The sequence below is a fragment of the Coregonus clupeaformis genome, unplaced genomic scaffold, assembly GCF_020615455.1.
Source record: "Coregonus clupeaformis isolate EN_2021a unplaced genomic scaffold, ASM2061545v1 scaf1870, whole genome shotgun sequence".
Classification (NCBI taxonomy): Eukaryota; Metazoa; Chordata; class Actinopteri; order Salmoniformes; family Salmonidae; genus Coregonus; species Coregonus clupeaformis.
The window spans coordinates 4883-19308 of record NW_025535324.1 but is presented as its reverse complement, the minus strand read 5'-3'; the positions used below and the strand labels follow the sequence as shown (position 1 = coordinate 19308).

General features: G+C 45.9%; 1 protein-coding gene across 1 annotated transcript; it reads right to left on the bottom strand.

Annotated features, from left to right (window-relative positions):
• Positions 1-6540: 6540 nt before the first annotated feature.
• LOC121575911 (zinc finger CCCH domain-containing protein 10-like) lies at positions 6541-9805 on the bottom strand. The gene is made up of 3 exons (XM_045218880.1): positions 9549-9805; positions 7659-8947; positions 6541-7532 (listed from the first exon to the last, which is right to left on the bottom strand). The coding sequence occupies exons 2-3, from the start codon at positions 8808-8810 to the stop codon at positions 7014-7016; spliced, it is 1671 nt and encodes a 556-aa protein (XP_045074815.1). The 5' UTR covers positions 8811-8947; positions 9549-9805; the 3' UTR covers positions 6541-7013.
• Positions 9806-14426: the final 4621 nt, after the last annotated feature.

The following is a 14426-nucleotide window of genomic DNA, read 5'->3' as shown; positions in this document are numbered from 1 at the left end:
GCCCAGCCCATGAAGAGAAAACGTTAGTGCTATCTGGGATTCTTGGGACGTCCCTACCCTTAACCCTGTAACTATTACCATTTAACATTTCAACGTCAATGGGTGACGTCAGAGTTGGACGTCCTAAGGATTCCGAATAGCAAGGACAGAAGAGAAACGCTGAAGTTATATTATTTGACTCATTCCTGACTTCGCATGCTTGCCTTGCCATGGATCGATAGTTGGCATCTAAAGGTTAGGGTTGCGCAAAAACTGAAGCGAACTGTCGCTGCGTGCTGAAGTGCCGCGAAAGCAGTATTAAATTGATATAATCTGTAAAAATGTAGATGAAAAACATCCTCCCACCCCCAGGCACCTGTTGTTTTGGTTTGGGAGACGGACAGGCACAGCTGCGTGGGGAAATGAACATATGGGATCCCCCCACCCCCAAAACCATACGTTTTTCAGACATGCACCCTGCTTTAAAATTGAAAAATTACCCACATCCCATAGTCAACACAGAACAGAAAATAAATTCACAGACTAAAGCACATGCGCTTCTGTTTATTTTACACTTGCAGAGTTCCCATTCTTTCCGAATCCCCCAGTGGCGATTTTAGCTTGTCTTCAAATGGAGTGTTCGTTAGAATAGATACTTCAGATGTACCAACGGTTGTCGGAGAGGAATTGTCCTTCCCAACTCGTGTCTTTAGTGAAAGTTCTAGACACTGTACATGTACAGCTGCAGACTGATATGATATGGTCTAGTGTGTGGTCTTCTTCTCGTGTAGAGATTGAGTTTCAGAGTTTCTCACCATTTCAAACATGCAGTCGCCACTCTCACGTTTTCTGATCTAACCATTTTAAGCCGTGTAGCCACAGCTCCAAGCTTACTGGTCTTTCTCATTCAAAGTTCTAACCATTCTAAACGTGCAGTCTCCACTCTCACGTTTTCTGGTCTTTCTGGTCGAACCATTTTAAGCCGTGTAGCCACAGCACCACGCTTCCTGGTCTAAATGTACATTTTGTTCCCTTTTATCCTCGGGTAAAAAGGTGTGTTCCATTACGCCGACCCAATGTCTGTGCTCACTTGGGCGTGGTTACTGACTTGCAAAAGTTTATATGAAAACAATTCTCATTTAGATGGCTAAAATCACATTGCTATCTTCACAAACGTATTCTCATACTTAATCATATATTTTACACAACATTTAGATGCAAACCTGATAACTGAAATGTGTACACTTTCAGAGATACAGCTATTTAGTAATACCATCCTTAATGACATCACAAAACAATAAACAATATGACATGATTATTCTTTAGATCCCCACTGACCATTCCAAACATTTGGATCTCAACAACAATGTTCCAATGACCAATCTTTTGGAGAAAAAGGTTTTGGCGGCAAAAGTCTCTCTATAACGAAGAGATTTCAGTCTTACCATACTAGAGAGCCAGAGGGAGAGAGAGTCATGACAATGTCCATCAATGCCAGCTCTTCACCACACCTTCCACCTCAGTTAATTCACCCTCATTCACTTCCATTTCACCTCCAGAAGTCGATCTGGCGCACGGCTCACTCTGTTTGCACTTGACACCAAATCTTCTTCGACACCCCATCTCCATTTGTATTGCCATCTTCCTAAAATTCAACTCCACCCTTTGTTTTCCACATTCTCTTCGACCTCTTCTTCCATCTCCATTCCTTCTTTGAAATCCACCTTTGTGTCCCTGTCCCAATATCCGTCTTCCATTGCCAGCTTAGCTGGCAGGCACTTTGACTTTGTGGCTGTGCTATCTAGTGCAGGGTGGAAATGGGTGCACTGGTTGCTGGCATATTATCGACTCGTTGTGCAGCCCAATCAGCCATGCAAAATGGTCTTGAGTGGCAACAAATCTGCCCAATTAGCTGATTCGCTTTCCATACACCCACTCCTTTCGACACACCCACTCGCCCATATTCCGGTCACCATATTGGGCTGCAGCTACCCATACTTGAATAAACCTGGGTCAATGGAAACCTGCCGACTGACAATGTATCAGGTGCTGATGCAGAATCAAGAGATCCTTTTTTACAATAGCAATGTGGATTTTCCTACCTGAAGACCGACTGTCAACACCAGCCTATGATCTTGTTTAGTTTGCAAAAGAGTGTTACTAAAGATTTTTTAGTATGCCGTTAATACCAAGATAATTAATTGATACATTTTATGTTACATTTTCTTTGATTATGTTTACATAAAAAACATCTCCTATATACACTGAACAAAAATATTAATGCAACATGTAAAGTGTTGGTCCCATGTTTCATGAGCTGAAATAAAAGATCCCAGAAATTGTCCATTCACACAAAAAGCATATATGCTACACATTTGTTTACATCCCTTTTAGTGAGCATTTCTCCTTTACCAAGATAATCCATCTGACAGGTGTGGCATATAAAGAAGCTGATTAAACAGCATATTACACAGGTGTACCTTGTGCTGGGAACAATAAAAGGCCACTCTAAAATGTGCAGTTTTGTCACCAACACAATGCCACAGATTTATCAAGTTTTGAGGGAGTGTGCAATTGGCATGCTGACTGCAGGAATGTCCACCAGAGTTGTTGCCAGAGAATTGAATGTTAATTTATCTACCATAAGCTGCCTCCAACATCGTTTTATAGAATTTGGCAGTACGTCCAACCGGCCTCACAACCGCAGACCACGTGTAACCACGCCATGCCAGGACCTCCACATCTGGCTTCTTTACCTGTGGGATCGTCTGAGACCAGCCACCCGGACAGCTGATGAAACTGTCGGCTTGCACAACCGAAGAATTTCTGCACAAACTGAGAAACCGTCTCATGGAAGCTCTTCTGCGTGCTCGTCGTCCTCACCAGGGTCTTGACCTGATGTTAACTTTGTGAACAGCGTGCCCCATGGTGGCGGTGGAGTTATGGTATGGGCAAGCATAAGCTACGGACAACAAACACAATTGCATATTATATATGGCAATTTGAATGCACAGAGATACCGTGACGAGATCCTGAGGCCCATTGTCGCGCCATTTATCCGCCGCCATCATCTCATGTTTCAGCAGGATAATGCACGGCCTCATGTCGCAAGGATCTGTACACAATTCCTGGAAGTTGAAAAAGTTCCCAGTTCTTCCATGGCCTGCATACTCACCAGACATGTCACCCTTTGAGCCCGTTTGGGATGCTCTGGATCGACGTGTACGACAGCGCGTTACAGTTCCTGCCAATATCCAGCCACTTCGCACAGCCATTGAAGAGGAGTGGAACAACATTCCACAGGCCACAATCAACAGCCTGATCAACTCTATGCGAAGGAGATGTGTCGCGCTGCATGAGGCAAATGGTGGTCACACCAGATACTGACTGGTGTTTTGATCTACACCCCTACTTTTTTTGTTAAGGTGTCTGTACCAACAGATGCATATCTGTATTCCCAGTCATGTGAAATACATAGATTAGGGCTTAATACATTTTTCAATTGACTGATTTCCTTATATGAACTGTAACTCAGTAAAATCTTTGAAATTGTTGCATGTTGCATTTATATTTTTGTTCAGTGTACTTTAAGTGCTGCCCGTCTTCCCAGTAGCCTACTTGGTGTGTGAACTGCTGACTGCTCATAACATGCAGCTGATTGTTGGCACATCAACCAGGATTAAGGGGCAGGGCAATTTGTGACTGTTGTCGTTTTGTTAATCAGTGGCTGAATTGGAGGGGGAGTGGTTTATCCTATCCTAGGCAATCAGCAATTAGTACCGGGAGGTGTGCTTTTCACCTCTGCTAGGCAATTAGTGTTAGTACTTCAGTCTCCCATTTTCTCAGTGGCAGCTGTAAGCGGTGGCGTCTAAACAAAGACGGTTCTGCCGAGTTCAACTAGAGTTATTCGAGGAAGGAAAGGGAGGAATTCTCAACACCACTCTCACTTGAATTTCTTAGCTAGTTATTTTCAGATCTCATTTTGCTCTTTTGTAGCTTTGTCAACGATGTGTGTGTTTTCTATACCTATTCGCTCCTTTCCCTGTAGGTTTTACAGACACTCCCCACCCCTTGGCTGCAACCCTTCTAATTTAGTGTACCCTGCGTGCACAACCCATGTGGAATTCCTGGTCTCGGCAGAGTTTGGAACTGCTGATCTGCGGTCAAGAACACCAAGTTCATCTCAGCCTATGCTGCCCTTCAGTCCCTAGACTTTTTGGCCCTGGTCGTTGCAGTGGTGGCACAGGCCTACACATTTCTCCTAAATGGAGATTTTCTCTTTTCTCCCTCACTCACCTACCTGTCCTCATTTGAATTCCATGCAGTCACTGTCACTTGCCCACTCAAACATTGTCATCTATCGCACACCAGGTGCCCTTAGAGAGTTCCTCAATGAGCTTGACACCTTGATAAGCTCATTTCCCGACGATGGCTCACCGCTCTTTGTATTGGGCGACTTCAACCTCCTGACGTCTGCCTTCCATTCATTTATTTATTTCCCCTCCTTGCATCATTTAACCTCACCCTTTCCCAGTCCCCTCCCACTCACAAGGCAGGTAATACGCTTGACCTCATCTTTACTAGAGGCTGTTCGCCTACTAATCTCACTGCAACCCCCCTCCAGGTCTCCGATCCCTACTTTGTGTCAGTCTCCTTCTCCTCCAACCCTACCCACTCAACCCCTACCCAGATGGTCATGCGCCATCACAATTCTCTCTCTCCCACTACTCTCCTCTTCTATCCTATCATTTATCCCTTCTGCTAAATCATTCTCCCTCCTGTCTCCTGATTCTGCCTCTTTAACCTTACTCTCCTCCTTTTCCGCATCCTATGACTCACACTGTCCCTTTTCCTCCCGTCCGGCTCGGCCCTCCCGCTCCGTGGCTGAGTGACTCATTGCGAGTTTACAGAACAGAGCTGCAGGCAGCTGAGTGAAAATGGAGGTAAACTAAACTTGACCTTAATTAATCCACCCTTTCACTTCCCCCTCTCTACCTTATCTCCCTCTATCTGCTGCTAAAGCCACTGTCTATCACTCTACATTTTAAACTTCTGCCTCTAAGCCTAGGAACCCCCCCCACGGATGACTTTATCAACCACTTTGAAAAGAAAGTTGACGACATCTGCTCCTCATTTACTTAGCCTATTGAGTCCAATGGTCCCACTCACACAGAACTACCCCTACGCCTTGACCTCTTTCTCCTCTCTCTCCAGATGAAATCCTGCGACTAGTGAGGTCCGGCCGCCCGACAACCTGCCCGCTCGACCCCATCCGCTCCAGACCATCTCTGGAGGGGATCGGGTCGAGTGTTGGTTTCTTTAGGAGGGGAGCGACTCTGGCCATTTTGAAGTCATAGGGGATGCAGCCTGTGGTCAGGGATAAGTTGATGAGGGAAGTAAGGAATGGGAGAAAGTCTCCAGAGATGGTCTGGAGGGGATGGGGTCGAGCGGGCAGGTTGTCTGGCGGCCGGACCTCACTAGTCGCAGGATTTCATCTGGAGAGAGAGGTCAAGGCGTAGTTCTGTGTGAGTGGGACCATTGAACTCAATAGGCTAAGTAAATGAGGAGCAAACTACTTGAGCGTGCGGTCTCTGACCAACTCTCTTGCTATCTCTCTCAGAACGATCTTCTTGACCCTAACCAGTCAAGCTTCAAGGCGGGTCACTCAACCGAGACTGCTCTCCTCTGTGTCACGGAAGCTCTCCGCACTGCCAAAGCTGACTCTCTCCGCTCTCCTTTTATCCTCCTAGATCTATCCACTGCCTTTGACACCGTGAACCATCAGATCCTCCTCTCCACCCTCTCAGGGCTGGGTGTTTCAGGCTCTGCACACTCTTGGATTGCATCTTACCTGGCAGGTCGCTCGTACCAGGTGAGGTGGAGAGGATCTGTGTCTGCACCACGTACTCTCACTACTGGTGTTCCCCAGGGCTCGGTTCTAGGTCCTCTTCTCTTTATACCCCAAGTTATTTGGCTCCGTCATATCCTCACATGGTCTCTCCTATCATCCTATCACACACATCTCTGAGTGAGTGGCAGATATCTCAGCTTGGATGTCTGCCCAAGCTCAACAAGACTGAGCTGCTCTTCCTTCCGGGGAAGGACAGCCCGCTCCAAGATCTCTACATCATGGTTGACAACTCCAGTGTCCTCCGCACTTGACCCACCCCAGCACTGATTTTGCAGATAGCTACCTTGAGGGAAAAAAAATGTACTTACTATGACTGTGGTTGGCCCACCTAGCTATCTTAAGATGAATGCACTAACTGTAAGTCGCTCTGGATAAGAGCGTCTGCTAAATGACAAATGTATTAAAACATTGACGAGTACATTTGGAAATGATCAAAAACATGTTTACCAAATGTGTTTCTATTCCAAGTTTACCCATTCCCTTCATGACTGACTTACCTTTGTTTGCATTTACGCTGGAAAGGGCAAAGATAACAATGCTTCAAACTGAAAAATGCATCTGATGGTGTGTCAATCAGTAACCTTATCCTCACATCATAACACTACTCTGGATAACATGATTAATTAGTAATAACACAATAACAGGCCAGATTCATTTTCTTGTGGTTGTTATTCTCATTAAACATGTGCAAAATATCAGAGTTACACAAGCGAAATCCATAAACATAAATAACGGAAGCTAACTGAAATGTCACAAACACCTTGCAATCTCAAGACATCAGTCAAATTTGTCAAAGAACTATGAATATTACCCTGACATATTTTCACAGTTTGTCGTTATTTTTGGTGTCTGTGTTTGAAGAAATCCCTTTGGCACACAAACCTTTAACAAGTTCAGAGGTCACCTCAGAGGACTACCTGTAGCGCTGCCACAAAGCAGGGTTTGTGTGAAGGCATCCTATCATCGTTAACCTTTTCTCTGTCCATGGCATGTGGGCATTAGGGGTTACCCACCTCAACTTCCCCCCTCAAGTCAGTCAGCAGTGGGTAATTAAAACTTGAGAGATGGAATTCTACATACCATCCCCATCTTTAGTTCCATGGGTCCTAGAGCGTGTGCTGCATCAGTGAGGTATGGTGGTGATCCTCATACTCTGGCTGGCGATAGGGTATGACACCATGGGGGTGGTGGAATGGCTTATAGTGATGCCAGGCAGAGGCTGTGCCATGGATACAGCCACCGGCGCCACGGAAACAGTGACGGGCGCCATGGAGACGGGAGGCACCATGCCCTGGACGATGGTCTGAGCCAGGGCAGCTGAGAGCGGGGTGATCTCGGGGTTGAGGTGGGGCAGGGGAGCGCTGGGTGGGGCGACGTTAGATGGGGGCACTGTAGGGGCACCGGTGGGGGCCACTAGGTCCTGCTGTGTGAGGGTGACGGTACGAGGCTGCAGCCCGGTGCTACTCCGGGTGGTATGGGTCTGGGCGATGCTGTAGGAACTGACCGCGCCCACGGGGGACGCCATGGTCTGTTCAGAGGGGGCTGGGGTGGAGGACAGGGTCATCACCGACACCTTGGTCTGGCTCCGGAACTGGGCATTCTGCTCCAGCAGCACCTCGTTGGTGGCCATGAGGTTTGACACCTGAAGAAATATTAACAAGGTGTTTGAGGAGTGATCTTAAAAGTTTAATAGATACATTGTATTGTTATGTGTGGTTGTTGATTATGTGTGGAGGGTTGTTGATCATCACCTGTCTGCTAGACTGACCTGTTTCTTCAGGTCATCCACTCTCCTCCTCAGCAGGGTGTTTTCCTCCTCCAGAAACCTGTACACTAGGGGCCGGGGTGGGAGGGCCGCCTGCACCCCCAGCTCATAGTGCCCCCCTCCGTTTCCGTCCAGCCGGAGCCCCTCCAGCCTGCGTCTCTTCAGCTGCAGCATTGTGTGGTCCACAGGGGCTTCCAGGGGCAATGTCTCATACAGTCCGCTCTCAAACAGGGGATCGTACACCGAGCAGGGGCCCCTGTCAAAACGACGCGGTCCTGAGGCCCCCATTGAGAGGCAACCCCCAATCCCACTTACCCCTACTCCTCCCACCCCTGAGATACCCGGGTCTCTGCAACCCCCTAGGCTGGGGAAGCCCATCCCCATCATGTTGCCCCCACCTCCACCCCCCACCAGTCCAGCCATGCCCCCACAGGCACCCACCCCAACCCCTCCGACCCCGCCGCCTGTGTTCACCATCCCACTGGCCCCTGGGCCCAACACGCCCCCCACACCCACCCTTGCCGGCTCATACTCGTTGTCCTTCTTGACGTGGCGGAACTTACACTTGTTGCCCCGCTGGCACTCACCCTTCAGAAAGTCCCTGCAGATGGGGACCTCCCCTCGGCTGTGGGGGAGGTCCATGGGGGACAGGCCCAGTCCTGCAGCCACTTTCCCCCTCAGCCTGAGGGGTAGCTCCCCTGACTTCTTATAGTAGTCCTCATCCTCCTTGGAGCCGTGGACAAAGCGGCAGCTAGAGCGGACACACTCCTTGTTCTGGTGGTCGTGGCAGAACACAAACTCGTTCTTCTGCACCCCGAGGTCCGGCACCTCATTGAAGTCGGGGTGTTTGAAGCGGCAGCGTTTGCCCCTCTTACACACGTTCCTCAAGAAGTCTCTGCAGACCCCGTCCGGGGCCGGTCCTGACTCCGGGCCCCTGGCTCCACCTCCCCCACAGTTGTTCCCATTCCCCAGGGCCCCTCCTCCACCCATGCCCCCAGAACCACAGCCACTGTCTTCACCTCCTGCGGACCCCCCCCAGCCCTCTCCCGTGCGCCCTCCTAAACCAGACCCACCTTCCTCGCCCACACTAGTACCCACCCCGCCGCTGCTGCTCCCACCACCACCTGACAGGTAGGTGCTGTCCCGGTCAGGCATGGCGCTTGGCCCAGCGCAAGGGGAACACAGCACTCATGTGTGTGGGCGAATGACTTATTCTGAAAGCCTTTTCTGTTCCATGATAATGACTGTAGCTCCGAAGCTCTTTGGACCAATGCAATCCTTTACCCTGGCATCTGAAAGATACATGTTAAGTTGGTTGTTTTATTATATTGTTAGTGACAGTTACCTAGCTAAGATAGTTAAATAAATCTACACATAGACAATGGGGGGCTTTACAAGTAGGCTGTCATTGTAAATAATAATGTATTCTTAACTGACTTGCCTAATTAAATATTGGTTAAATAAAAATAAAATAAACAATCTCTGTTGCGACTAACATAGCTAGTTAGTCTTGGCTATAGCTAACACTCTCTGGCTGTTTGGGAGGTAAATAGCAACCTTGGACCTAACTAGCTGGTTAGTTAAACAACTTGTTAACTAGCGACATAACGTTAGGTCCTGGGCCCATCATGGCCCAGGTTGCTTAGCCGGGAGGATAGCTGAAGGAGAACTCGCTAGCTATAGCTATTCATCTAGCTAGCCAACCGGGCGTATTTCTATTGTGGTTAACTAGCTAACGCAACGGTACAAGCTGCAAAGTCACAACATGGTACAATTGTGCAAGCAAACTAGCTACAGGCATTCAGCTACACAGTGTGTTGAAGGATTCTGGTTACACAGCTAACTTTAGCTATCTACCTATGATTAGCTAACGTTAGCCGTCAAAGAACTTACCAAGGAAGGAACGGTGTATTGCCTACTTTCGCTGTCAGCTGATGGGATTTCTATTTTACGAATGTGAGACAAACGTTGAACTATCATTCCTATGGGCTTTTTCAACACATTATCGTGGTTTTAATTGCTGTTGACCAGTCGTGTTGTTTGGTCCTCCAAAGACTCAAAACAAAACCACCAGAAAAGAAGAATTTCTACCTCAACTGTTCCAAAATGTTTTCACAAGTCGTCCTGCAGATTTGCTGCCATCTACTAGACATAAGTGATGAAAACAAACACCAAACCTGCTGCGCCTGCGCTAAATCTTCTTCTTCTATGATATCATGGTGGTCCACAAACAATTGTTGAAGTGCATGCCGCCACCTACTGTGCTGGGATGTACGATCAATCATGATCTGCCCAATTCTGTACTACCAAATAAATCCCTAACTTCTCCCAGGTTCCCCTTGAGCCTGTGTAGGGATCAGATCTGTTTAATTTTTAACAGAAAACTAGTTTGATTTAGTTTATTTATACATTTTTTGGTAGTTTGGTATTTTTTATTTTTGTTAATTTATTTAAATTTTATATATACACTACCAGCCAAAAGTTTGGAAACACCTACTCATTCAACGGTTTTTCTTTATTTTTGTTACTATTTTTTACATTGTAGAATAATAGTGAAGACATCAAAACTAGGAAATAACAAATAGCCACCCTTTGCCTTGATGACAGCTTTGCACAATCTTGACATTCTCCATTTTGGAGAATGACTGATTGTCAGAACTCTACTAAGAGTGGGATGTTAAAGCCTTGAAGTTGACCATTAAAACCTCTAAAATGTAGGGTCCCCTTAATAGGGGACCTTGATATACATTTTTTATTTAATGTTGTCTAAAATGAGAAAGGTAGAGCCTATCCGTGAATACAGGGTGTCTGCTGAAGGCGGGAGATCTTGGCTTTCCAGCCATACCAATCTTTGGTGTGACTTAGTACCATATATGAGCATATGCCATAAATGGCAGGCCACTCCCATGAACCCTTTCAAGATGGCTGCTACCTACAGTCAGGTTAGTGTGGAGACGCGAAAACGATATAAATCTTGAACAACGTTGATATGTGCTGAAAGCTAAGACTCCACAGAGCATTAGGATATATTACAGTGGGGGAAAAAAGTATTTAGTCAGCCACCAATTGTGCATGTTCTCCCACTTAAAAAGATGAGAGAGGCCTGTAATTTTCATCATAGGTACACGTCAACTATGACAGACACATTGATTTAAAAAAATCCAGAAAATCACATTGTAGGATTTTTAATGAATTTATTTGCAAATTATGGTGGAAAATAAGTATTTGGTCACCTACAAACAAGCAAGATTTCTGGCTCTCACAGACCTGTAACTTCTTTAAGAGGCTCCTCTGTCCTCCACTCGTTACCTGTATTAATGGCACCTGTTTGAACTTGTTATCAGTATAAAAGACACCTGTCCACAACCTCAAACAGTCACACTCCAAACTCCATTATGGCCAAGACCAAAGAGCTGTCAAAGGACACCAGAAACAAAATGGTAGACCTGCACCAGGCTGGGAAGTCTGAATCTGCAATAGGTAAGCTGCTTGGTTTGAAGAAATCAACTGTGGGAGCAATTATTAGGAAATGGAAGACATACAAGACCACTGATAATCTCCCTCGATCTGGGGCTCCACGCAAGATCTCACCCCGTGGGGGTCAAAATGATCACAAGAACGGTGAGCAAAAATCCCAGAACCACACGGGGGGACCTAGTGAATGACCTGCAGAGAGCTGGGACCAAAGTAACAAAGCCTACCATCAGTAACACACTACGCCGCCAGGGACTAAAATCCTGCAGCGCCAGACGTGTCCCCCTGCTTAAGCCAGTACATGTCCAGGCCCGTCTGAAGTTTGCTAGAGTGCATTTGGATGATCCAGAAGAGGATTGGGAGAATGTCATATGGTCAGATGAAACCAAAATATAACTTTCTGGTAAAAACTCAACTCATCGTGTTTGGAGGACAAAGAATGCTGAGTTGCATCCAAAGAACACCATACCTACTGTGAAGCATGGGGGTGGAAACATCATGCTTTGGGGCTGTTTTTCTGCAAAGGGACCAGGACGACTGATCCGTGTAAAGGAAATAATGAATGGGGCCATGTATCGTGAGATAGAATGGCGAGTGGCCTAGGATTAAAAATCCTACAATGTGATTTTCTGGATTTTTTTTCTCCACATTTTGTCTGTCATAGTTGACGTGTACCTATGATGAAAATTACAGGCCTCTCTCATCTTTTTAAGTGGGAGAACTTGCACAATTGGTGGCTGACTAAATACTTTTTTCCCCCACTGTATGTCGACCTGTGACCTACCATTATCGATCATCAGCCCCAGAGAGTCAAGTAGTTAATTTTATACTTATTTTTCACTATACAACAAACATCTTACAAGGCACCTGACTACAGCTTATCACCTATTGTAAGAACTATTGCAGAGGATAAAGTTGGATATGGAAAACATTGTTCATTACATTTCTATTTGTTTCCATAGTCACCAATTAAAGTTTAAATCTGCAACATATTCTTACATTTCAAATAGATAAAGCAATGGCAAAAACAAATCTACATCACAATTTTTTGCAAATCTGCATACAGTAATTGTTTCATAATTTACCCACAGACATTACATGAATAGAAAGACTTCGGAAAGTATTCAGACCCCTTGACTTTTTCCACATTTTGTTACGTTACAGCCTTATTCTAAAATTGATTAAATAAATAAAAATCCTGATCAATCTACAGACAATACCCCATAATGACAAAGCGAAAACAGGTTTTTAGAAATGTTTGCAAATGTATACAAAATGAAAAACAGACATACCTTATTTACATACGTTTTCAGACCCTTTGCTATGAGACTCCAAATTGAGCTCAGGTGCATCCTGTTTCCATTGATCATCCTAAGAGATGTTTCTACAACTTGATTGGAGTCCACCTGTGGTAAATTCTATTGATTGGACATGATTTGGAAAGGCACACACCTGTTTATATAAGGTCCCACAGTGTACAGTGCATGTCAGAGCAAAAACCAAGCCATGAGGTCAAAGGAATTGTCAAGGAATTGTCAGTGGAGCCCCGAGACAGGATTGTGTCAAGGCACAGATCTGGGGAAGGGTATAAAAAAATTTCTGCAGCACTGTCAAGAGCATTCTTAAATGGAAGAAGTTTAGAACCACCAAGACTCTTCCTAGAGCTGGCCGCCTGGCCAAACTGAGCAATCGGGGGAGAAGGGCCTTGGTCAGGGAGGTGACCAAAAACCAGATGGTCACGCTGACAGAGCTCTAGAGTTCCTCTGTGAAGATGGGAGAACCTTCCAGAAGGACAACCATCTCTGCAGCAGACGGAAGCCACTCCTCAGTAAAAGGCACATGACAGCCCGCTTGGAGTTTGCCAAAAGGCACCTAAAGACTCTCAGACCATGAGAAACAAGATTCTCTGGTCTGATGAAACCAAGATTGAACTCTTTGGCCTGAATGCCAAGCGTCACGTCTGGAGGAAACCTGGCACCATCCCTATGGTGAAGCATGGTGGTGGCAGCATCATGCTGTGGGGGTGTTTTTCAGCGGCAGGGACTGGGAGACTAGTCAGGATCGAGGCAAAGATGAACGGAGCAAAGTACAGAGAGATCCTTGATGAAAACCTGCTCCAGAGCGCTCAGGACCTCAGACTGGGGTGAAGGATCACCTTCCAACAGGACAACGACCCTAAGCACACAGTCAAGACAATGCTAAGCACAAGGCAAGTGGCTTCGGGACAAGTCTATGAATATCCTTGAGTGGCCCAGCCAGAGCCCAGACTGGAACCCGATCGAACATCTCTGGAGAGACCTGATAGAGCTTGAGAGGATCTGCAGAGAAGAATGGGAGAAACTCCCCAAATACAGGTGTGCCAAGCTTGTAGCGTCATACCCAAGAATATTCGAGGCTGTAGTTGCTGCCAAAGGTGCTTCAAAGTACTGAGTAAAGGGTCTGAATACTTATGTAAATATGACATTTCTGTTTTTAATTTTTTATAAATTAGCACAAAAAAAACACAACTGTTTTGGCTTTGTCATTATGGGGTATTGTGTGTAGATTAATGAGAAAAACATAAGACTGTAACCTAACAACATGTGAAAAAAGTCAAGGGGTCTGAATACTTGGTCCTCTGTAGCTCAGCTGGTAGAGCATGGCGCTTGTAACGCCAAGGTAGTGGGTTCGATCCCCGGGACCACCCCATACACAAAAAAAAAAAAGCATCCGCTAAATGGCATATTATTATTATTATTACTTTCCGAAGGCACTGTATAAAGAGTGGTGTGATAGGGTAGATCCTCATCAAGGCCCTCTGAGCACAGAAGGTGATCTGGAGCGTAGTGGTCCTCTTGAAGAGTGGCGTGATCGCAGTGTTTCCCAACCCTGATTATTATTATTATTATTATTATTATCTCGAGTACCCCCAACAGTACACACTTTCGTTGTAGCCCTTAACAAACACACCTCATTCAACTCATTGAGGGCTTGATGATTAGTTGACAAGTTGAATCAGGTGTGCTTGTCCAGGGTTACCATAAAAAGTTGTGCTGTTGGGGGTACTTGAGGACCAGGGTTGGGAAACACTGCCATGATGGGTCAGATCTGCAGTGAAGAGAATCAGCGCATTACAACTTTGTCAAGTTGAGATTTTAAAATAACTACAAAAGGACCTTCCTGAAGAAACTTTGTAGACTCAGCTGGCTAAAAGTATTTCCATGGTACTAGTTGAAGAAGTTTGTGGCAGTTATAGCTTAGAGATGTCTTACAGTAAGCATAAAAATATAATAAAATAAATTAACTATTGGCATAATG